The sequence below is a fragment of the Panulirus ornatus genome, chromosome 20, assembly GCF_036320965.1.
Source record: "Panulirus ornatus isolate Po-2019 chromosome 20, ASM3632096v1, whole genome shotgun sequence".
Classification (NCBI taxonomy): Eukaryota; Metazoa; Arthropoda; class Malacostraca; order Decapoda; family Palinuridae; genus Panulirus; species Panulirus ornatus.
This window is the reverse complement of record NC_092243.1, coordinates 55,453,042-55,480,100: the sequence shown is the minus strand read 5'-3', so window position 1 is coordinate 55,480,100 and position 27,059 is coordinate 55,453,042. Positions and strand designations below refer to the sequence as shown.

The window sequence follows — 27,059 nt, the reverse complement described above, 5'->3', positions numbered from 1 at the left end:
GACCCATTCACTCCTCCGTCATTCCCAGATCCTATCCGTCTCTCCATCATTCCTAGGCTCTATCAACCTTTCCATCACCCCTAAGCACGGTGCACCAATCTACGTCATCTCTAGGATCATTCTATCTATCTACCCATCACCCCACGCACCGTCCCTTACCCTCATCATCCTCAAGCTCTGTCTATCGACCGATCAACCCTAGCGTCGTCCCTTACTTCCATCCTAGCCTACACACTCGAACCAAAAAGTGTTGACAATGCAGGCAACATCTCCTCGTTGGGGGGCGCACTTGCTTGCCTCTCCCTCCTTCCTCCATCTCCTCCTTATCTCTGGCATGTGTGGGCCGGCTGTTGCAGCGATAATGGCCAGACTAGGTGCGCCAGCTGGCCCAGCCCACGACTGATGCAACACTGAATATCAGAGGGGGAAACACTGTATCTTGGAACACCGTTATCATGCCGGTCATTTGCACTCAAATAATGAAACAAAGATTGCCATCATCGAAGGCTGTGTAGGAAGACCAGCTCATAGTGAATCAAATGAAAGCAATTGGAGAGTACAGTTCCTGACGACCTTTGTGATGAGAATTAACCAAATAATTATTTAAAAGTTCAAAATGTTGACGTGAGACAAGATGAGAGAGACAGTCTCTCTTGGCGTCCAAAGAAATCATTCACTCAGAAAGAAGAATTTGATATTCTTATATTTTCTGAATATAGGAAAATGTCTGTTTGGGCAAAGCTGGATATGTTTGAAGGTAGAGACAATATTGTATGGATAACTATGGTTAACATCCACCAGGTCATAAGTTATTTTCAGTCTCTTATTTCTTTATTACCTGTCGTAAGATCTAGGTAATGTTTTTCAGGGACGTTAGGTTAATATCGAAAGTGATGAGGCACTGCATTACGCTATATTTTGGTTCCGATGCATTTTTTCCCTTAGCTGTAGCCCTGGTCAGTTATTTGGAATATATTCATTTGTTTCTTTACTATCTTTATATATTGCTTTTCTTTGTTCTGTTGAAAAACATGGCGTCAAAATCTTGTTTCTTGTGATATTTAGGATATCTTTACCGAACCTATTTCTTAGATTTATTACAACTTGTCAACTAAATAACATTTTAAAGGACATAACCTTAACAATTATTATGATAAGCAAGTTCATCAATACGACAACTTTAAGTTTTGTATCATTTCCCTACCTGCTATTCCTAGAAAAAAAATCAGATGATATATATATATTGAAGAAAAGGTAGTTCTTCCATACGTCACCTTAACATTTTGAAACAAAGATTGTTGACCTGAAAAAATATCATGAATATGGATTTAGGGTCAATTTTCATCTTTTTTTTTTAACTTACGTTTTCTTTAAATCCTCAAAGTATGTGCGATTCACGAGGCTGAAAAAAAAAAATATGCAGTGTCGAAGTTTTTTTCTGGTGCTCATCTTTCCAGTTCGCCACTGTCTTGATTACACGCTTTGATGCATCTTTCTTTTTTTCTTCTTCCCGCCCTCGACGTATGGAGTTAAAAGACTAGATTTATTTCCTAATTGTCGCTGTCTATCGTTCCTGACCACCATTTACAAGGTTATTAGGGGAAACTTTTAATGTATCAAAGTCTCTCATTACGTTATTCTGATATCCTAAAAAGATTTTGCCAGTAATCTATCCTAAACTGCTGTCTAGCTTGTTGGCTTCTTTTTGACAGAGAGAGAGAGAGAGAGAGAGAGAGAGAGAGAGAGAGAGAGAGAGAGAGAGAGAGAGAGAGAGAGAGAGAGAGACCTCAACCCATTTCCAGAAGGCTCCTCCCACATGCGTCCCTCGTTCCCTTTGTGTGTGTGTGTGTGTGTGTGTGTGTGTGTGTGTGTGTGCAAACACCAGACCAAAGCGAGCAATTGCGTAATTTCCTCACCGGTGACCTACATCTGCAGGCTGGACTGTGAACGACCAAGACGAATCACACTTCGCTGTGACCACTAGTACCAGGGTCCCTCTGCTGGCGTTTCGCCAAGTGGTGAGGAAGGAGTGAGGGTGATGTACTACGCCATTTCCTCCCCTCCATCCCACACTCACTCCCGGGCCTTGGAGAGAGAGAGAGAGAGAGAGAGAGAGAGAGAGAGAGAGAGAGAGAGAGAGAGAGAGAGAGAGAGAGAGAGAGACTGGCTCCACCATCTGGCCGTGTATTAATAGACTTACCATTCACCTCTGGCGGCATCCATAACTGTCATGTACCTGTCCCTCGCCCATCATGAGGCCAAGCCACACCCAACAGCTCACAGACCCTCGAGGGAGGCTTCCTGTGCTTGTAACAACTCTCGTTACCACGAACCCGTCTTTAGCAGCGTCGCAGAGTTCACGAAATACATATAATGTCGAGGATTGTCCGTGCCTAACGGCGGTGTAGATCAGTGTAAAAAATGCTGTTACCATAGACAATCACTCCCATGAGCACGAGAGTACGGTCCTTGAGTATGATGGCCTGGTCTTTGACCTATCCCTTAAGGGTCAGGTCAGAGGCCAGGTCAATATACACAAGGGCTGTACCGCCGTGCCTCCACGAATTGGACCAACGAGCTCAAGAGATTTAGGGTATTTTCGTCCGTATGCAAGAGTAACCAGATCAGTCGAATTCTTGGCTACTTTTTCCCCTCTCTTTCTCTTTCTCTCTTGACTATTTCCGGTTACTGAGGGACGTATATTGGGGCACACACACACACACACACACACACACACACACACACACACACACACACACACACACGTAGACTCAGGTCAGCGTGGCAGTCACACACTGCTCTGGCAAACATTAGCAAGATGAGGAGGCACACAACCCGTGTTTCAAATATGCATTATGCACCGGAACAGAATAGTGGACAAGTATTCAGGGGAGATGGAAAGCTGGGTACCACATTAAAGATGAGAGAGAGAGAGAGAGAGAGAGAGAGAGAGAGAGAGAGAGAGAGAGAGAGAGAGAGAGAGAGAGAGAGAGAGAGAGAGAGAGAGAGAGAGAGAGAGAGAGAGAGAGCGTACTTACCTACCTACAAGTACCTACGACGTGATATTGCCATGATGGCACGGCTAGCGCGGAGTGCTCACCTGCACTTTTTTCTTTTTTTTTTCGATGAATGAGACTGTTCTTCTCAGCTGCCACCTGCATGACAGAATCATTGAGTCTCAGTTCATCTGGAACTGATTACAACCACATGTCAAGTAGTCTTTTCAATGTTTCTGTAGTTGCTCCAGGAATACTTCTCATTCTGTCTATAATGAGTAGTCGTTCTAGCTTCCTGGTTGGGCTGTCATATATTTCCGGTATGTTCTTGAAGACTTAACTAACAAACTCTGTATCTCTCGAGAGGGCCTTTTGGTTGCATACATTCTCTTTCATGCCTTCAATATGTTGTCATACGTAGATTGTTATACATATTTCTCTTCTTTCTCGGCTGTACATTGTAGTTCTTTCACTCTTCATGGTAGGTTATACGTTCCATTCCTTTTAACTCTGCTCGTGAAGTGCTTCTGAATTATCTCTAACATATCTATTCCTATCTATTTCCACTGTGACCGTACAACAGAGCAGTAGCCAGTTTTGTATCTCGTATATATACATTCAGCATTTTCATCATCAAGTTTCTGTCTCTTGTAATGAAAGATGTCAGAATCACGCCACTCATCTCTCGGTTCGCTGGGAGTATCTTGACAATATGTTCTTTGAATTCTAGTTTCTCATTTATGATGAAATCCAGGTTCTTTCGAATTGGTTCCACATCCCATTACTTTCTCTGATGAGCTGGAATATGGTACCACTATAGCATTTATTTGTACAATAACTTATCTACTTTAATCTATTTTCATTAGATTCCAGTAGGTTCACTTCTACCCATTTGTTAATGGTAAGTCTTTTTCCCTTCTCCTCTTGATCAATTTCGGATCCAGTTTTCCTTCCTCTGGTATCACCAGCAAAGCTCCTTACTATGTTTTCCTTTACTTCGCTGACGATGTCTGATATCATCATTAGGAGCACTGAGGCTAACACCTTCCCTTGCGGTACCCCAGTTGGGACATCCTCCTTAGTTAGGGTCCGTTTGCTGCTTAATCCATCTTCTTATCTTACATGATGTTTTGTTTAGTTACCTTCTCCAACATCAAAGTTAATGGGGTTTACTGTGCCACGTACTTTTGTGAAGTCAAAAAGAAAAGAGTCCATTTATTCAATGCATCAAACTTTCCTATTTCGTGAGCGCATGATTGGGGTTTTGCATACTTTTTTCAGGTACAAGTCCATATTGGTCTTCGTTTATGCATTTGTTTTTGACTAGCTCATTTAAGGTATTTCCTTGTATCGTCCTTTTATAGATATAGATTACATGCAGAGTCAAGCTAATGTATTGTTTACGTATTAACTGAGATTCTCCAATCTGTACTGGTGTCACATTCGCCAGTTCATGAATGTCTGCAGTGAGTGTCATTTTGAAGAACATGGCAGGGATTCCACCTGGTCCCTGAAGCCGAATTTTCCCTAAAATACAGAGAGAGAGAGAGAGAGAGAGAGAGAGAGAGAGAGAGAGAGAGAGAGAGAGAGAGAGAGAGAGAGAGAGAGAGAGACGCTCCCATGACTCCATTAGTGAGGGATGAGAGAATAAAGAGTCAAGAGCTTGTTCAACAGTCTCCACCAGCAATTGCGAGGAAGGAGCGAGAGAGAGCCACCACCAGTAGCCTCACTAGTCAGGAGCGAGACAGCCACCACCAGCGTCATCACTAGAGTCAGGAGCGAGACAGCCACCACTAGTAGCATCACTAGTCAGGAGCGAGACAGCCACCACTAGTAGCATCACTAGTCAGGAGCGAGACAGCCACCACCAGCGTCATCACTGGAGTCAGGAGCGAGACAGCCACCACCAGCGTCATCAGGAGAGTCAGGAGCGAGACAGCCACCACTAGTAGCCTCACTAGTCAGGAGCGAGACCGCCACCACCAGCGTCATCACTGGAGTCAGGAGCGAGACCGCCACCACCAGCGTCATCACTGGAGTCAGGAGCGAGACAGCCACCACCAGCGTCATCACTGGAGTCAGGAGCGAGACAGCTGCTAACACCAGCAGAAGCAGCAGCGTCGCTAGAGTAAAGATGTGGTGCCTCCCGGCCAGCCGGCCACCAGCCAGCCTCCCTTTCCTCCTCCTCCTCCTCCTCCTCCTTTACTCTAAGTGATTATGAAGGTGGCGTGAGGAATGGCACGCTCGCGGAACACCCGCGGAATATATAAGAATACCGGAAAGGGAACTCGAAAAGTGACGTGAGGAGAGAGACGATGAATTAAAGAGGCAGAGATGGGAGGATGAAGCAAGGAATAAGATGAGAAAGGGCGAAGCAGGGAATATATGAGAAAGGATGAAGCAAGGAAGTAGATGGGAAAAGGTGAAGCAGGGAAGCAGATGAGAGAGGGTGAAGCAAAGTAGATGAGAGAGTGTGAAGCAGATAAGGGAAAGTGAAGCAAGGAAGCAGATGAGAGAGGGTGAAGCAGGGAAGTAGATGAGACAGGGTGAAGTATGGAAGCAGATAAGAGAGGATAAAGCAAAGAAGTAGATTAGAGAGGGTGAAGCTTGGAAGTAGATGAGAGAGTGTAAAGCAAGGGCCTACATCTGAGTGGATGAGGCTTGCAAGTGGATAACAGAAGATGGAGCAAGAAAATAGGCAAGAGAGCGTAAAGCGAGGAGAGAGAGAGAGAGAGAGAGAGAGAGAGAGAGAGAGAGAGAGAGAGAGAGAGAGAGAGAGAGAGAGAGAGAGAGAGAGAGGACGTAACGAGGAAGCATGAGAGAATGGAAGAAGCTGAGAGACAGAGATAGAGAAATGAAACAAGGAACCACGGCAGAAAGGATAAAGCAAAGAAGCATGAGAGAGAGGATGAAACTAAGAGACAGTAAGAGGACTGAGCAAAGAAGCACAGAAAGGTGAATGAAGCAAGGAGAGAGAGAGACGATGGAACAAATGTAACACGAGACAAAGGATGAAGCAAGGAGGCAGAGAGGGAGATGCGAGGAAGCACAGAAAAGAGTACGAAGATGGAAAACAGAGGGATGATGAAGCTAGAGAGAGAGAGAGAGAGAGAGAGAGAGAGAGAGAGAGAGAGAGAGAGAGAGAGAGAGAGAGAGAGAGAGAGAGAGAGAGATGATGATGATGATGATGATGACATTAAGAAGCAAGTCGGATGAATGAGAACAGAGCCGTACAGAAAATGATTGGGAGTAAGTGGAGGGAGGAGCCCAAATGCCGAAGGGGAACAAGATTGTCAGGAGCGATTGGGATTAAGATTGGAAACGACGACTGATTAGGTTACCAGCGAGATTTAAATGGATGGCGGTGAAGACGAGGGTAAGAGAAGAAAGGGTGTGAGATTGTCAAGACGGCCGGTGGGCGTGTGGCAGAGGTTGAGGGAGGCGGGTGCACGGGCGTGTGGGCGTGGCGGTCGAGGAGGGTTCATCAGAGAGAGAGAGAGAGAGAGAGAGAGAGAGAGAGAGAGAGAGAGAGAGAGAGAGAGAGAGAGAGAGAGAGAGAGATTCTCAGGCATGCAGTGAAATTGGCAGACAGACACACAGGCAATCAGAAAGTAATTGGATGTCCCTACTCTTTCTGCCGGCCTGCAGGGTATAGTGCAGGAGACTCCAGTTCTGCAAATTTAATTCCTACAGAAAAAAAAAGAGGAAAATAAAAACGAAAATAAAAAAAAAGAGAAAATGCGTGTGAGCTCGGACGGAAAGGCTGTACGCGTTTGATCCACGCCATGTAAATGGAAATAGAATTCAAGGTAGATAATGTACATTTGGATGTACATAAGCATCCTACCATTGGCTTGGGGGAAAGTAGGTCAGAAAATCAATTAACATCGGCAGCGCTTATTGCGTCAGTTGATACACGAAAGGTCATTAGATTACATAAAAAAGAGAGATTGACCTGCACTAACACCTTCAACACGACGATAGACTCCATTAGAACGAGTGTGGACGACCCTTGAACACGACTGTACGACCAGTGATTATGTTGGAAGTGACCCTATTAGATTAAAAGCTTGGCTATCACACACACACACACACACACACACACACACACACACACACACACACACACACAGAGGCAAAGTCAAACCGTAATGATCAAGGGTCGTCCCATCGTGCAAAAGGGTTATACCAGTGTGCTCAAAGGTCGTACCATCGTGCTCAAGGTGTGTACCACTCTGCTAAAGATCGTATCAACATTGTGCTCAAGGGTCGTACTATCGCACTCAAGAGTTATACCATTGTGCTCAAGGGTCGTACTATCGTACTCAAGGGTTATACCATTGTGCTCACGGGTAGTATCATTGTGCTCAAGGGCTGTACCATTGTGTTCAAGGCTCGTACTATTGTGCTCAATGCTCGAATCATCGTGCTCAAGGGCTGTACCTGTTGTGCTTAAGGCTCGCACCATTATGCTCAAGGGCTGTACCATTGAGCTCAAGTATCGTACCATTGTCCTCAAGGCTTGCATCATCGTACTCAAGGGCTGTACCATTGCGATCAAGGGTCGTATCATTATGCTCAAAGGCTGTACCATTGCGATAAAGGATCGTACCATCGTGCTCAAGGGCTGTACCGTTGTGATCAAGGATCGTACCATCATGCTCAAGGGTTGTACCATTGTGCTTAAAGGTCGTACCATCGTGCTCAAGGGCTCTACCATTGTGCTCAAGGGTCGTACCATCATGCTCAAGGGCTGTACCATTGTGCTCAAGGCTCGTACAATCGTGTTCCAGGGACTGAGGTGAGAGCCTGCGCGATGTCGATCCATTACGGACCCGACACGTGAGGACCTCACGCTGTACCCAGCCTCCTCACTCTGACAGACCCCCCTCACAGTGTCATCTCCAATTATCGAGGCTCCGGAGGGGGGTACAAGGTCCTCTCACTATTGGCACCATGGTCTAAAAGATTAAGAGAAGCCACCAGACAGAACAAGATTTCTGGTATTATGGTCGACAATACAAACATTGCCATCAGCTCCGCCTTGCTGACCTCGTAATCAAAGATGCAGAGCCACCACAAGAGGTCAAGACCCTCAAAGATACCTGTCGTAATGGATTAAAGATATAGAAATAGAACCAGATTGAGCTAAGGTATCATCTGAATGCTGACATTGTTTCAGCATCATAAAGAGAGCCCCTAAATGAAGTCTAAATCCTCCTAATAGTACACAAACAGAGCGACCACTGGGTGAGAAATCCCTTAAACAGAGCCAAGAGTGGGACTTCAGACCATGTTGCAGCTGAACGCTAGTCTATACAACACCAACAAAACTTTTAAAGGATGTTGAAGTCCTCTGACTGCTAACGACGAGGGTTAAGTCTTCATAAACGATGACTTTATGTTCTCAGATACATATAGAGGCATCAAAAGATGATCGCTGTATGCAGAAGTTATGATCTAAGTTACATACAAAGAATATGCATACATAAAGGACACGTTCAAAGGCTTCACCTACGTGCATCATCGACGTAAATCAGATCAGACATCAGATCTAGTCTAAATGAATGTGTTCAACAAACTATGGTTCTCAGCAAACTGAAATATCTTTGTTTTTCCAGGCAGGATTGAACGTTGTGCACTGTCCTTGTGATCATTATATGATATTTATGTGTTGACAGAACCCGGAAGCAACCTATGTGCAATTCATTTCTACTTAGACGTGACGATTACCACTAGTGAAATGGTGAAGAACAGAGCTTCTCACATTGCCTGGGGTTTCTAGTTACCAAACACTACATGCAGCAGGCGGTGTGTCTGCAGCGCGATTGAGGGGGACGACAAGCGTGGGAAGAGCAGTAGGGAAGGGAGAGAATCGAGTGTAGGTGGGCGGTAGAGGTCTCAGCGGGTGAGATGACGAAGGGCCGGGAGTGGGTGGTGCGTGAGAGTGGAGGAGAGGAGTGTGGGTGTGTGTACAAGGCGTAGAGCTGGGGTGTTGTGGTTGGGTAAGGTACAGGTGGGAGGTGTGTGTGAGGGTTGTGAATGGATAGGGTGTAGTTTTGGAACGCGTGGGGTGGGTGTGTTGGGTGGGGAGGCAGACATAGCATGGCCGGCATTGATCGCCCCACCCCAGGTCACATCAGGTTACACCCATGGCAGTGCCTCTCTTGCCCTTCCTCCTGTTGACTTCTGGCTGCTCACTCTGACCCTCCCTGTTAAGTTCTGGATGCTCGGTCTGTCCCTCCCAGCTGACTCTTGGCTGCTCAGTCTGACTCTCCATGCTCGTTCCTGGTTGCTTAGTCTAACCCCCTCTGCTGGCTCTTGGCTGCTTAATCTGACCCTATACTCGCTCTTGGCTGTTTAGTCTGTCCTTCCCTGCTGGCTATGCTGCTCGGTCTAACACGCTTTGATGGCTTCTGGTTGCTCCGTCTGGCCCTCCTGGTTGTTGAGAGTATCTCTCATCCCCGAGTGATATATGTCTTTGTGTTTGACGTTTCCTCCATCAGCCTAATCGACCCTGCTTGCATCTCCCGGCTCCTAATCGACCCAGTTTGTACCTTTCTCTCTTGGGATCTGCTGTTCCCTGTGTCCCTTTCAAGTTGTGAACATACTGCGTCTTTTCTCCCAGAGTATGTCACATTAACAACATTATTTGTGTGCTGTTTATCGATTTCTTTGGCTATGAGTTTGTGTTTAACTGGTTCCTTTGTCTCGTCACCCCTTTAATCATCTCCACATTTTCTTACCCTCCAATTCCCACGGTTTGTTTTCTATAATTCACCTAAATTTAGTGAGGGCTTCATCTGTATATTTTTTCAGTGCGTTTGTGTTAACTGATAGCCTTCTATTGAGCTTGATACACACCAGTATCTTCACATCAACATAAAGGATGTAATGATCTCTTTATATTCGGTTTGTTTTTGTTCTGACGTTCTGGGCCTAACTTATCCTTCCAGTGGGCTTAGCTTATGCATTGTCATCTTCCTGTAAGGCTTAGTTAGGTGTGGACCGTCTTTCCTCTGACAGATTCTCTTATTCTATAATTATTCTTTCCCTTGGCTTGTTTCCACTTTGTTATATTCTTCCTGCTTTAATAACTACATTGGCTACCGGAATCTACGTATGCCCTGTTATTGTTCTGATGTATAATGTTATCCTTCTATTGGGTTCGGCATGTGTTTAGTTGCTAAACCACTGGTTTAGGTTTATGCGTTCGATTCTTCAGTAAAATCTTGGTTTGCTCTTTGTTATCCTCCAACAGATGTATGTGTTCTGTTAACCTTCTACTGAGTTATATTTGCGCTTTGTTCTCCGGTACCAATTTCTATACTTTGCTAAGCTTGTCATTACTGCTGTTAGAAAGTAAAGATTTTATTATCATTACCATTAAAAAGGATAATAATGATAATGATGATAATAATGATAACAACAACATCAACAACAACAATAATGATAATGATAATACTAATAATCATAACATCATTTTATTATCATTAATACCTATACGCCTTCAACCTGCGCTGCAATCAGTAGCTGGGAAATAACGTTAACCTCTTATTTATGTTTTTCTCTTCACAAACTTCCAATCAATTGAATTGTTCCCTTCTTACCAGTGTTTTTTCATAAGTTGTTGTCTCTCTTGTCATTGTTAACTTCTTAATCTTCTACCATTTCTTTTTTCTCAGTATCATTTCTATCCCTTCTGCTGGACTTTGTTCACGCTTTGTTGTGTCTCATTATCTTTCTGTCCGCTACAACTAATGTTCTGTTGTCGTATAAATTCCCATTATATTTGTAGTATCTTCTTCTCTCCTCTGACCATTGCTCGTGTTTCGTTTATTATCTTGCTTTCTTCTACCGACTTTCCTCGTCCTCTTCAGAGTTTGGATTTGTCAGGTTTCTAATTGGCTTTGCTCAGGTTCTGTTATCATATCCTCGTTTGTTTCGTCTTCTTGTTAGGAGGGATCCGTGCTGTGTTATCTTTCCAATCAGGTCAACACGCACATCTCGCTCTGCTTATCTTTATTGCTCGCCTGACTTTTTGCACATATAAAGAGGGTTATATTTCATATATATATATATATATATATATATATATATATATATATATATATATATATATATATATATATATATATATATATATATATATATATATATATATATATATATATATATTTTCCCTGGGGATAGGGGATTAAGAATACTTCCCACGTATTCCCTGCGTGTCGTAGAAGGCGACTAAAAGGGGAGGGAGCGGGGGGCTGGAAATCCTCCCCTCTCGTTTTTTTTTTTTTTAATTTTCCAAAAGAAGGAACAGAGGGGGCCAGGTGAGGATATTCCAAAAAAGGCCCAATCCTCTGTTCTTAACGCTACCTCGCTAACGCGGGAAATGGCAAATAGTTTAAAAGAAAGAAGAAAAGATATATATATATATATATATATATATATATATATATATATATATATATATATATATATATATATATGTGTGTGTGTGTGTGTGTGTGTGTGTGTGTGTGTGTGTGTGTGTGTGTGTGTGTGTGTGTGTTTAATGCAGGAGTGTGAACAGCTTGTCCTGTGCAGATAAAGGGTTCGTGACTGGGAAAATCTGGTCAAAGGGTATTACTAGATTATGTACTTGTTGGCAGGCGTGCAAAGAAGAGACTGTTGGATGTGACTGCGCTGAAATGGGTAGCTGGTGGGACTTCTGATCATTTCTTGGTGGAAGCGAGGGTGAAACTTTGTAGGAAAAGAGGAAATGACATGAGTAGGGACAAGGTGATGAAAGTGAATCAACTTCAAGATGAGGCTTCTGTGCAGAGCTTCCAAGATAGACTGAGCGAGGAGTGGCATATGGTGAGAGTGTGATGATAGGACAGTGGACAAGAAGTGGACGTATTTAGAGAAGTGTTTACATTTGAGGATGGGGTGTGTAGTATGCATGAGATGGGATATGGGCAAATGGAAAAGGTAGCAAGTGGTAGGAAGAGGCTATGAAGCTGCTACTGGAAGAGAAAAGAAAGGTGTATGTGCGGTACCTGCAAGTAAGGAGTGCGAGTGATTGGGAGGTGTACAAGAGATAAAGAGGAGGATGCTGAGGATGAAAGAGAGAGACGAAAAGAGAAAGTATCGGCAAACTTAAGAGAAAAAAATTATTATGTTTTGGAAGGTGAATAATGTGAAGAGAGCGAAGAGAACAAATGGGAACACCAGTAAGAGAAGTAGAGAGAGAAGTGGAAACAATTATAGAAAAGGTGAAAAGGAGATGCTAAGTGTTTGAGACGAGGTGGTGTGCGGAACGTGTCATGACGAAAGGTTTGGTGTAGAGAAGGTGGTCAATGTCTTATGTAAGATGAAGTAGTTGGTGCTGTAATGAATTTCTAAAGAAAGGATAACACAATACTGTTGACTGGATAGTCAGTACTTTTGGTGTATGTATGGTAAAAGATTAGCTGGCGAAGGACTGGCAGAATTCCTGTCTAGTGCCATTATATAACCGCCAGTGGGATAAAAGTGAGTGATCGAATTATAGAGGAATAAGTCTGCTAAGCATATTTGGCAAGTTGTATGGAAGAGTGGTGATTACCAGGGTGGCTGAATGCAAAAGGCATCAGCCTTGGGAGGAGCACAATGGCCTTGAGAGTGACAGATGTGTCGAACAGGTGTTTGATTTAGAGTCTGATAGATGCTCGGAGAAAGTGAGAGATTTGTATGTGGTAATCATAGACATGGAGAAAGAGAATGCCACGGCTTATATAAAGGCATTGTGGAAGATGATACGAAAAGGTGTAAAAGGAAAGCTATTGGTTCAAGGTGAAGTGAGGATGTGTCTGCATTGAGGGTGTATGATGTCACCATGATTGTTTAAATATGTTTGTGGATGGGATAGCGAGGAATGTAAATTCGAGCGTTTTGGAGAGAGAGAGAGAGAGAGAGAGAGAGAGAGAGAGAGAGAGAGAGAGAGAGAGAGAGAGAGAGAGAGAGAGAGAGAGAGAGAGAGAGACAGACAGACAGACAGACAGAGGCTGGTCTAAAGTATGCTTGGAGTGACGGGGAGCTGAGGGTTAAGTCAGTTGCCCCTCAGACCTTACCATGGTTTCCCGCAGCCGCTTCACATACCCAGAATCAGTCCACTGACAGCACATCGACCCCTGTATAACACAACGTTCCAATACACTCAATCCCATGCACGCCCCGAGCACTCCAAATATTTTTCACTCCATCATTCCGTCACCAGCTTGATCTCCCTCTTCTCCTTGTTCTCTTCACTTTTGACACAAATCCTCTTTGTCAACCTCTCCTCACTCATCCTCTCCATATGTCCAAACCATATCAACACACCCTCTTCAGCTCTTTCTGCCTAACTCTTCTTATTCCCACTGCTCTCTCTCTCTCTCTCTCTCTCTCTCTCTCTCTCTCTCTCTCTCTCTCTCTCTCTCTCTCTCTCTCTCTCTCTCTCTCTCTCTCTCTCTCTCTCTCTCTCTCTCTCTCTCTCTCTTACCTGATCAAACCACATTGTCCTAGTATATTTCAGTTCCAGCATGTCAACCCTCCTCCACACATCCCAGTATATAACCCATGCCTTGCATCAATACAACAGGGTTGAGACTAATTTACCTTCAAACATATCCATTTTCGTCCTCCCAGATAACGACCCCCCTTTTCACAAATCATCAGTGTTCCCAGAACCTTCGCCTCACCTACTTTTATGATTCACTTCCGCTTCTGTTGTTCTGTTTGCTGCCAAGTCCACCCCAGGTATTTGAAGCACTTCATTTTCCCAAAATTTCTCCATTCAAACTCGCACCCTAGTTAACCCGTCCTTAAACTCTGCTAAACCTAATAACTTTGCTTTTATTCACATTCACTCTCAACTTCCATTTTTTCACACACTCTTCCAAACTCGGTCACTAACTTCTGCAGTTTTTCACTCGATTCTTCCACCAGTGCTCTATTATCAGCAAACAAAAACTAACTCACTTCTTAAGCCCCTTTACCCCCTACAGACTGCATGTTCGGCTATCTCTCCAACGCCCTTGCATTTACCTCCCTCACTACCCAATCCATAATCAAACAAAACAGCCCTGGTAACATCACACACCCCTGCCGCATACACTTCTTTACCTGGAATAACACTCTCCACTCTTCCTACATGTGCACACGCATTGCACCCTTGATAAAATCTTTTCACTGCTTGAAGTAGCATTCCTTCCACACCAAGTATTCGTAAGACCTTCCAAAAAGGCATCTCTATCAACCCTATCATATGCTTCCTCCAGATCTATAAATACCACATACAAATCCAACTGTTTCTCTAAATATTCTTCGTGGCAAACACTTGTCCACACATCCTCTACCAGTTATGAAACCACACTTCTGTCCCAATCTGATGATCTGTACATGCCTTCACCCTCTCAATCACCACTTCCCCATACAGCTTACCAGGTACAATCAACAAATATATATATATATATATATATATATATATATATATATATATATATATATATATATATATATATATATATTTTTTTTTTTTTTTTTTGCTTTGTCGCTGTCTCCCGCGTTTGCGAGGTAGCGCAAGGAAACAGACGAAAGAAATGGCCCAACCCACCCCCATACACATGCCTTGATTCAATCCACTGACAGCACGTCAACCCCGGTATACCACATCGCTCCAATTCACTCTATTCTTTGCCCTCCTTTCACCCTCCTGCATGTTCAGGCCCCGATCACACAAAATCTTTTTCACTCCATCTTTCCACCTCCAATTTGGTCTCCCTCTTCTCCTCGTTCCCTCCACCTCCGACACATATATCCTCTTGGTCAATCTTTCCTCACTCGTTCTCTCCATGTGACCAAACCATTTCAAAACACCCTCTTCTGCTCTCTCAACCACGCTCTTTTTATTTCCACACATCTCTCTTACCCTTACGTTACTTACTCGATCAAACCACCTCACACCACACATTGTCCTCAAACATCTCATTTCCAGCACATCCATCCTCCTGCGCACAACTCTATCCATAGTCCACGCCTCGCAACCATACAACATTGTTGGAACCACTATTCCTTCAAACATACCCATTTTTGCTTTCCGAGATAATGTTCTCGACTTCCACACATTCTTCAAGGCTCCCAGAATTTTCGCCCCCTCCCCCATCCGATGATCCACTTCCGCTTCCATGGTTCCATCCGCTGCCAGATCCACTCCCAGATATCTAAAACACTTCACTTCCTCCAGTTTTTCTCCATTCAAACTCACCTCCCAATTGACTTGACCCTCAACCCTACTGTACCTAATAACCTTGCTCTTATTCACATTTACTCTTAACTTTCTTCTTTCACACACTTTACCAAACTCAGTCACCAGCTTCTGCAGTTTCTCACATGAATCAGCCACCAGAGCTGTATCATCAGCGAACAACAACTGACTCACTTCCCAAGCTCTCTCATCCCCAACAGACTTCATACTTGCCCCTCTTTCCAAAACTCTTGCATTCACCTCCCTAACAACCCCATCCATAAACAAATTAAACAACCATGGAGACATCACACACCCCTGCCGCAAACCTACATTCACTGAGAACCAATCACTTTCCTCTCTTCCTACACGTACACATGCCTTACATCCTCGATAAAAACTTTTCACTGCTTCTAACAACTTTCCTCCCACACCATATATTCTTAATACCTTCCACAGAGCATCTCTATCAACTCTATCATATGCCTTCTCCAGATCCATAAATGCTACATACAAATCCATTTGCTTTTCTAAGTATTTCTCACATACATTCACAGACATATATATATATATACACATGTATATACATACACGTCCACACACGCACATATACATACCTATACATTTCAACGTATACATACATATACATACACAGACATATACATATATACACATGGACATATTCATACTTGCTGCCTTTATTCATTTCCGTCGCCACCCAGCCACACATGAAATGGCACCCCCCCGCGCGAGGGAGCGCTGGGAAAAGACAACAAAGGTCACATTCGTTCACACTCAGTCTTTAGCTGTCATGTGTAATGCACCGAAACCACAGCTCCCCCTCCACATGAAGGCCCCACAAAACATTCCATGGTTTACCCAGACGCTTCACATGCCCTGATTCAATCCATTGACAGCACGTCGAACCCAGTCTACCACATGGTTCCAATTCACTCTATTCCTTGCACGCCTTTCGTCCTCTTGTATCTTCAGGCCCCGATCGCTCAAAATCTTTTTCACTTCATCCTTCCACCTTCAATTTGGTCTCCCACTTCTCCTCGTTCCCTCCACCTCTGACACATATATCCTCTTTATATATATATATATATATATATATATATATATATATATATATATATATATATATATATATATATATATATATATATATATATATATATATATTGGAAAGGATCACAATTTTGCGCGTGATCAAGATATTCCTATGAGTCCACGGGGAAAATGAAACACGATAAGTTCCCAAGTGCACTTTCGTGTAATAATCACATCATCAGGGGAGATTCAAGAATGAAATATGTCACCTGATATACAACGAAGAGACGTAGCCAGGATGCCATTTGGTCTCGGATTCGATCCTGGCTGTTGGAGGTTTGTATGTTCTATGAAGGTGCGCGTTCATGTGCACTTTGTTCATATATATATATATATATATATATATATATATATATATATATATATATATATATATATATATATATATATATATATATATGCCTGTTTGTTCATAACTAAAACACATTATGTATATGAATGTATGGATATGTATGCCATGTCCCTCTTCAATGGAAGTGCGTTCCATATTCATATGTATTGACTACTGTTATAAGTACACGTGGGCTATGCTGACCTATAATAACGCAAGTTGTCACCATTTCCGTCTGGGTACGGAAAGCTCTGTGTGAACCATGTTCCTAATTTCCCATCAATAATCTCTTCCTTTTTTTCTCTTTGCCTTTGATCTTTTCCTCATATGTCGTGTATATGGCTGTTACTATTTCTGCAGTATTCTTTCATACATGCATGCGTCACTTTTGTTCCTTTTAGAAACTTTGTTCTTGCCAAGAGTCTAATAGTCTGCTTAAACTTGATGCCCTGTAATCAAAATTAAGGTAGGTTTTTTTGTCTCCACCCTTTAAGATAAAGGTAAATACATAAATAGATACGTAAAATCAGAAAATAAAGACATAGGAGTTCCATATAAATGATAATTTCTCTCCTATTTTTTTTTTCTCTTTCCACTACTTTTTATTTCCCAGCACTTTGATCTACCACGACATAAACTCCTGTATACAAACTACCTGCCAGAAAATTTAGTCGTCCATCAACATCAGCCTTACACTCAAGAAATGTTCTATTTCCCCGGCATTCATTATCAAGCTGGAGGTCCCCTTCCCCACAGCTCTATAATTACCCTGGTGCAATGCACGCACTTCACGTCGCAGCCTTCCCCAAGGTACGTGAGCTGGGCCCGGCCTCGCCCTTCCACGTACATCAGCCTTGGAACACGCCATAAGCCCACTAATTTGTATTCATAGTGGCCGCTCACGCAACTTTTAACCTTTAACCCCCTGAGAGGATTACCCCCCCCCCCTCCGGAAAAGCTAATTAAAATATAACAGAGTGTTACCGGCCACAAGCCCCTTTACAACCACAGGTACCGAGACCCTCCACATATTGATTCTACTGCTCACCCCATCAGCGGGTTACGTCACCCGAACCTACGGGTCGCACCAGCCGTGCTTAACTTATTCTGCGGTAGATCAACACTTGCCGTAGTGACCCAGTGTTACACCAAGCCAAACGACAGTGTTCAGACGTAGCAGACTACTGGATGATAACGCTCATCAGTTCTTCAAAGATTCTTACCCCCTTGATCATAAGTGGCACTCGTTTTACGAAAAATTTTGCAATTACGAAGTTCATTGTGCGGCTGTTAGTTAGCAAGGAACGATGACTTCTGTTTATGAACTACACTGTAAAATGTTTCACGTGAAGAAACGCGAACAACTATGCTAGCCTTAAAGTATCTTAATGATCAATCCTGTATCCTGCAGCGTTCAAACGGCCGGCCGTAAGTGTCGCTGCTGCAGTAATTACATCTCAGACATGGCACCACAAGAGCAGCCAGCCGAGGTTATATTGAGTAATTCATTAATGAAAGAAGACAAAGAAGGAAGCGACAGAGGCAGATATTGCCCAGGGATATCACACAAGGCCGCGACACCCGGTACTTATGACATGAAAAAGGCATTCGCCACTCTAACCTCGTCCACACACACTGTTTAATCAAGACACCGACCCTCTGAGAGACCTCGTTCTTACATAACTACAAAACTTGGACAAAAGTATTAAAAGTCGCCTATTTATCTGAGTTAACATCTATATTCTATGTGTTGCGAATACTTTCCACTATGGAGATGCGTTCTTATTCTCATGCTATCGACAAGAATCGGAACTGAAAGCTAAACCGCCGGCACTGATCTCCTCATGCACACGCAGAATAACTCAACGGTTCCTGGAAGACACACCGCAAGGCTACAGGAATGGAACGTATCCTTGTTCTCCCATTAAGGTCGCCTGTCACTGGCTACCACCAACTGGGACGTATCACGAATCACTTCCTCGCACACAACACTTTCCTCTTTCTTGCACGACGCCGCTGCAAGTCAACGAGCATTCGAGAGTTACACGACACTTTATTCTTTGATTCCCTCAAATATGTGTTGCTAAACAATCTCTTCAATTGCTGGCTACTGAGCCTCACCCACCAGGTCACAGCTTAGCCAAAATGTTCACCGTAAATCCTCGACGTTCAACTCGACATCCAACCATTTATTACAGACCAATTGTCCAACACTGAACCTACTCTTGAAATACATGTGTTCAAAATGAATCTTTACCTTAATATCACTTGTTAACCACTAAACCTAAATGATAACACTGCACTCAACTCTTCACTACTGAACCCATCACTAAACTCACCTATTCAACGCTGAATGTAAGTATTCAAAACTATACCCAACAGCTCACTACTAAACCCAGATATTAATTACATATTAAAATTTTCCCATTAAACATATATATGTAAAACTAAACCCAAATATTTGTCAGTAAACCCAGCTGTTGGTCAGTAAATCTCATAGTTCAACATTAAAGACAACTGCTCATTGCTAAATCCAAGTGCTTAAGACTAAACTCAACTGTTTACTGTTAACTAACCTTTCAAAAACCTTTCAAAATTAGATCAAGCACAAAAATATTTGACACGGGACACATCTGTTCATCACTAAATGTCATGGGTAAAACCAACTCCATCACCAATCCAGCTGTTCATCATGAAACTTAAGTGTTGAACACTAAAACCAAGAGTTTTCGTTAACCTAAAAGACTATAGTAGAATCTGTCAGACAATAAGCCCAACTGTTCATCATTGTACCCAACTGTTCATTAATTAACATCAACTGTTCTAAACTAAACCCAAATTTTCATCATTAAATCAAACTCTTCATTAAAAGACTCAACTGCTCATCGGTGAATTCTATTGTTCATCAGTACAATCAATTCTTCATCTGCATTCATCCACTCACACCTAACCACCAGTGCACTCAACATTATATGAAATCCTCATTGAGGAATCCCATCTTTGATTCGTTAAACCTAAACATGCATCACTCGCAAATGTCCATGAAAGGAAGTCTAACCACTGAACACTAAACCCGGCTGTTCATATCGATCTCAGCCTAATTTCATCACTCCTCACGATACACAGAGCATTGCAGGTGTCGACTGGAAACCTATATATATATATATATATATATATATATATATATATATATATATATATATATATATATATATATATATATATATATATATCAGATGTGGTGGGGTCTATTGGTACCTAGTCCTATCCTCTCACAAAACCCAGACCATTGCAGATGGTCTATCAGAAACCCAGTAATATATAAAATGTGGTTGGTGGTCGTAGAGTCAAGCAGTAGCCTTGTGACAGGTCCATACAGACCCAAACCATTGCAGGTGATAAGCCAGAAACCTAACCCAGTCAGCTTCAGATGTGGACGGTGGTGGAAACGAGTGGTACCGGAGCTACTTTGACCGCAATGAAATCCGGTTAAACTTAACAGTGCGCAGTAACAGCCGATTCTATATATTTCTCCCGCTCTGTGGTCTTTTCCTCTTTTATTTGTCTGATAAGCACTCAATATCATGATGGTGTTCTGTGCTTGTTACTCTACGAAAACTTAATCTAGAGAAGCCCAACTAAACAAATTGCAGCAACAGTCATACAAAAGATGTCTTTATGATATCAAGCCCTTTGAAAATTCGGGTGCACTAATTAGTTTTCTCAGTATCTGTGTCATCTCATTGGTTAGCAATGATATTCACTTATATATTCTGTGATACCACTCTTGACCATCAATGATGGTCATGAATCAAACCTTTCTGAATCGTCTAACAAAACACCTAATGAGAGAACAAGACTTTGCGAAAGTTTCAGCAAACTAAGTATGAACTTTGATGAGCTGCTGGTGTGGCTGGCATTCATCCGGGTACATTTCTTTTAATCTGGCATTCTGGTGTTGCTCTTGTTGGGGGACGACGTAAAAGTTATTCTAGTTAATTTGTTGTTAGCAACTGTTCACAGCATTTCGTGAATTTGCGAGGACATCACGAAATAACTAACTTAAACGTCTTTGGTGTACGGTGGTCGTATGATGCTGTGTTGCCGTTGAGCTGTTCCATTACGTGAATAATCTTATTGCTATCACTGTCAATTCTTTTCAAGTTACTAGATCCAAGTATGCCACTAGTTCTAAATTCTCGCCTCTGTGAATTCATGATGGTACAGTTTACATACGATATTGAGACCATAATGACATAGCTATCGTTGATACTGTAGATATCGATATTCCCTTGCCTCTTAGATCTGCAATGGCGCGTAGCCCCGAGTCCATTATTCCGAACCGGGGAGCTCATTTTCATCGATTGGCCACTCTTCTGTTAACCTTCTACCGCATCATTCACTCACTATACCCATTCAGAGAGGAGGTATAATACATCAAAAAAGACTAAAACTAATTAAACACACTGGGCTAAACAGTCGCTGCAACTACTCTTCAAGAGTAAATCTGTTAACTCATTCCCTGATGGAAATTTCCAGGATGTATGCAACAATCTGAGAGCAACGGAGGAAGAATCCCACATTTAGAGAGCTACACCAGCGCCAGCCAGACGATGGACGACTTACTAAGTAGATTTGGCGGCTTTCCACACTACCGGGGCTATTTAAGGTTCTTCTACTGGACGGCCGCGCCGCGGACTGTGGTCCGTGACGGACACGAACCACTGCAATCGTGTGATTCCTGTTGCTCGTATCTTACAACTGTACCTCTGTCCTCCGTACCAAAGTCCATACATAATAGTTATTCAGGGTAACATGAAGACGAGACGACGGGATTGTAAGGCTCTTTTCATATAAAATCTATTCGGATATGGTTCTAAAGATACGAATATCAACTTTTTTCCTCATTATTTATCTAATAATTTGTTCATATAAAAGCTACAACTTTGTCTAAAAAATTATTACTTCTCTGTGCACTAACTACACTGTCTAAGGTTTATGGCATGACTACTAACCACACCCTCTGTACTGTGAAGTCTCTCTCCTGTCAACTCTGACAGCTGACCACGATCTCTTCTCTTTACTTTTCACATCAGTGTCACTACGATATCTGTCCTCTTAACTGTGAGGCTAAACAAACCTCTCTCTAACATGCCGAATTTTAACAGAATCAGATAATCAAAGGTTTCAAGTGCGGTACTACTCTCAACCATCTAAGGCCCTCTCCCAGCACCTGGAAAACCCCTCTCCACCCGAGGTGACCCTTTCCCAACACCAAAGCGATCGTGTCCTATTCTCAGAATTGCTCTCCTACAGCCCCAGACGGCCTTCTTCCAACCCTACGATGTCCCTTTCACAGTACAAGTCCACCATGTCACAACTCTCTACACCTTGTGGTTTTGAGCTCCACTTCAACAACAGCCAAAACCAGGGACCATCTGTCTCTTCGGATTTGGACCCGATTTCTGTGATGGATGGGGCAACACTGCCATTCCTCTGCAACACAATATTATCATCTTTCCTCCAGTAAATGTTACCAATTAAGTTTACATATTTCATTACACAATGAGCTCCCTACGTGGTGATGGTGTTCAGATGGAGCACACTTTGCAGATTATAACAAAAAAAATTTTTGTTATTCTACTTTTTTCTATTTTCCTTCTAGGATGATATGAGATCGATATGTCATAAAATATATGGACCAGTCTTTTTCTTTTTGTTTCATAATTGGTTGATTTAATGGATTTATCTTAGAATGTACCATGATATATAATCTAGACTGACTGCAAAATACGTTATAGGCTTGATTTCTTTCTTTCTCAGCTCTTTAGTCCAACTATCAATATTCTTGGTGCCTTCAGTTCAATTTCTAGCCTTCCATTCACTTCTGTCATCAGGGAAGACATGAACGAATCCTAACCAGCGTACTGTACAAAGCGGATTAAACGAGCTTATGCAGAACTGTCAGATTACTATCAATACCGTCGGTGCTTGCTGGGAATACATTCCTGGAATAATATTACACAACGAGTACTAACAGAGGAATGGTTCTTGATATCATTCTTAGTTTTACAGAACCCTTGCAATAAAATTGGTAAATCGAGAGGAAGATAAAATCCAGCGTGTAATGGGCAAAACGTGCAATTGTCTTAGGTTTCACAAAAAAAAATATCTAATAATGACTGTGGTGCTGAAGACCATACAGCTGAAGCTTGGTTAATACCGGCAGCAAAGGCACGCTACCTCAAGACTGAAACAAATCACTACCCGCATCACGCATCGTCTCACACGGGAATTTCCATCACACGCTTTGCCAAACAGTAGAAACTGTCATGACTTCATTCACAGTGCCACCCCAGTACACAGATTGTACTATTCATGTAACAAAACAATTCATTTTACGTCTAGCAGTAAGAATGTTCTCAATGAAGCTTTGGTAAGTTTTATACATTAATAAAGAATGCCAACGGAACAAACAGGAGCAAATGTTGTTAAATTCTATATGTGCGGAGGGAATGTTTGGAATATCTGAATGAGCAACTCATCCTGACAGGATAAGTTCGACTGAGATGAATAAGAATGAGCTATTCTGGAATTCTCGGGGTTTGTTAACCCTGCAAATGTAGCAATGGCGGGGTGAGGAAAATTATCCTGATCATTGAGACTTTCTATCGCAACTTGTAGGTTATCAGGACTAAACTACAGCTCCATATCAATCACAGCAGCCTATCTATTTCAAGAAATATGTGTCACAAATACCGTGGGCACTCTACTCACCCCACAAGGTCGTAGCTTATCAGTCCGATAAACCACGACTTATCACATGTTTGCGTTGTAAACAGCCTCTTTTTATGTGATTGAACTGACCAATATGCAATTAGGGGATGTGTGGAACATTGCTTTATCTCATTTTAAAAAGTATGGAGAATACATCCTTCCTCTACAGAACTAACAGGTACTCTCTCTCTCTCTCTCTCTCTCTCTCTCTCTCTCTCTCTCTCTCTCTCTCTCTCTCTCTCTCTCTCTCTCTCTCTCTCTCTCTCTCTCTCACAGACACACACACATGCACGCAGAAGACGAGGCAACACTGAAATCATATCGAGAAATGGGGCCCGACGATTCCAGAATCCGCTCCACGTGGGATACATAGAGGCAGTTACATAATCATAAAGAATGAAGCCTCGTTACAAAAATTTTCGCCCAAAACTGCCCACCTTATCTTGTTCCAGTACCGAGAGCCGCCTCAAAGCTTTGGTAGTCTCGCAACTGGGGTCGTAGGGTTACAAAATGATGATACATATGTTTGCCCTTCCCGCCTCAGCGAATTTGCCTCAGGAACTGAGCCTTCGAGGAAACATCTTCATTTTGCTTTTGTTCTTCATAGAAGCTAATGACATGGGAGGGACTATATATATATATATATATATATATATATATATATATATATATATATATATATATATATATATATATATATATATATATATATATATATATATATAAGTATGCCTCTTGGACAATCGCATGTTTACCAAAAGGCGTACTAGCTACGTCTCTTCGTTGTATATCAACTGACATATTTCTCTCTTGTGTCTCCCCTGATGATGTGATTATTACACGAAAGTGCACTTGGAAACTTATCGTGTTTCATTTTTCCTATGGACTCAGAGAGAGAGAGAGAGAGAGAGAGAGAGAGAGAGAGAGAGAGAGAGAGAGAGAGAGAGAGAAGGCGACTAAAAGGGTAGGGATCGGGGGGAAATCCTTCCCTCCCGTTTTTCACTTTTCCAAAAATAGGAACAGAGAACGGGGCCAAGTGAGGATATTCCCTCTAAGGCTCAGTCCTCTGTTCTTAACGCTACCTCACAAATGTGAGAAATGGCGAAAATGTACAAAAAAAAAAGAATATATATATATATATATATATATATATATATATATATATATATATATATATATATATATATATATATATATATATATATATATATATCCTAATGTAGCGGTTAGCGTTGCTGACCGTGTTACATTCAAGGGACACCCCGGGTGGATCGAATTCTGACTGCCGCAGTTGGTCCACAGTCACTCCAGTCGTTCATCCTCTCGATGTTGGTCGAAATGCTGGATGCCTGAATTAGGGAGGGAGGAGGAAGAATACCACCTACGTTGGTGACGATAAAGGCGCAGGAGTAGGTGAGTGGAAATCCTTTCCTCCCATATTATCAGGCGAACAGAAACAAAATTAGGAATCTTCCTGGAAGGTTCAGCTCCCGAGGCTAATTCGCTCGGGCGGTAAAGGCAAGACTGCATATGATCGTGAGTCTTCTGCAACTTTGAAGCTACGCTCCATGAGGGAGTAGGGTCATGAAAGCTTCCGTTGACGATGATACAACTTTATGAAAGCAGAGCTCTTGTCCGCGATGCTACCACGTGTAGGTAAATCCCATACAAAAGCCTCCCATCTCATTAGTTCTCCATACATCATCTGCCTCCAGCCATCCCTCTCTGTCCGTCGTGACGTAGCTGCCCTCTCCCTGATCTGCAAGCCTTATTTAGGCCATTGCTTTCCTGAGAAGTTTGCATGTTTCCCTACCACCAAGGTTTGGACCCGTGACTTTCTTCTGGCCGCTGCTTCCCAAAGCGGCTGAATGAAAACCATCCACATGAGGACTGAAAGTTATCATATCCCCTTTGTTTGAACAACGAGGCTGAGGAACTTTCTTCCTCCTTTTATTGTTGCCTCTTCCTACAAACTTTCGACATTTGAAAATCAGTTCTACACACCGGAGGTGCTTTAATTCCTTTCTTATTCTTCTCATCATTTCCTGCCATCCAAGATGGCCGTGATTGGAGTAGGTATCGTCTGTGTCATGCTCGTCATATCTTACACAAATCTATGTATATACACATACATACATACATGATACACACACACACACATATATAGTGTATGTGTGTGTGTGTGTGTGTGTGTGTGTGTGTGTGTGTGTGTGTAATTAGGAACGCTTTCTACCCCTTTCCAAGGGCTCCAGTAGCCTATGCCTTCGTTTCCTCCAGTCGTAGGGAAATGTGAACTCCTCTGAGGTGAGAACCTCATGCAACGGTGCAACTGCAGTCTGTTCATATATATATATATATATATATATATATATATATATATATATATATATATATATATATATATATATATATATATATATGTCGAGTGCTTCTAACTTTCTAGATTCGTACACTATCGGAGATTGTGAGAAGCTTGAGAATTTCCTACTTTAGAAAGAATAGTTTGCTCCTGAATATGTCCTCTCTCACTGAGAAGCACACTTGACTTATCTAACGTATTTACCTCACTTTCATGCTGATCCTTTCTAACACACTGGTGCCTCGCGATTTTCCTTTAGTTGGAAAATCATTTCAAAAGGAGGAAGGAGGAATGACTCAGTATTACTTTGATAGCAAACTGTTGAGGAAACCGTACCCAAATCTTACTCAACGTATGCAACCCACTTCTAATGTGACCCTTTCCAACGTTTCCCATGGCGCCGGAGAACGTCAAAAATAGCAGGGTGTCAGGTGAGAAGCGCTCGCTTGACCCCTGGAATGTCGCTGCTGCCGGCCAGCCCAGAACCTTCTTAAAACCTAATGGTAAGGCTAAGCATTTCCATCTATTAAGAGAGATTATATGCATCTGTATTTTAAAACCTGGGTAAAGATACCGACGAAATACCTAGTCCCCTTGGGATTTGTAAATGAATATTGTTTTATGTAGGCAACCCACGTCTTGTTCAGGAAAACTTAATTTCGTCGTTTTTACTTAAATATGGGAGTTTATCATTTTATACTTCATCAGGTATATAATGATGAATACTCACCGTACGGAGGAATGAAACATCATCTTGTTCGGAAGACCCTTCACTGTCCGCCATAGTTTCGTTTTACTCACAGTGATTCAAATACAAAAAAACACTTTCACACTGATATGAAGTTCATAACACGGTGAGGGGATAAGCAACCTTATATCATGGTTGCGTGGTTTAAACGGTAACAAGCAGAGGCACAACTTTGCTGCAGCAGTCGCCGCGAGCCCCCCACGAACTTGCGGGCTGCAGTGATCCGACCGGGGCTCGGCACCCCAAAACCTCGCCACTCGCGCCCCGAACTAAACTTAGCTCCTGCGATGCCACATGGCACCAGATGCCTTGCAGCGTTCCTGACACGACGTAAGAATAATATAGACTCTATACGTAGTGCGCTTTTGAGAATGGTTTTCTTACGATCTTCTGAACTTCTGACTGTACACTATCATTGCATTATTATCATAGTTATAATTGCCTGAATTAACCATATTTGTTATCTTGATTTAGCTTACAATTGTCAT

At 42.4% G+C, this 27,059-nt stretch overlaps 2 protein-coding genes across 2 annotated transcripts in view; both read right to left on the bottom strand.

Moving 5' to 3' along the window:
• Nucleotides 1-26,827, bottom strand: part of LOC139756021 (ryanodine receptor-like) — a 127,177-nt gene extending 100,350 nt beyond the window's left edge. The window contains exon 1 of the mRNA XM_071674966.1: nt 26,554-26,827. Coding sequence (XP_071531067.1) covers nt 26,554-26,607 — 54 coding nt within the window. The 5' untranslated portion in view covers nt 26,608-26,827. The remainder of the gene's footprint in view (nt 1-26,553) is intronic.
• Nucleotides 1-27,059, bottom strand: part of LOC139756016 (ryanodine receptor-like) — a 494,517-nt gene that overhangs the window by 246,635 nt on the left and 220,823 nt on the right.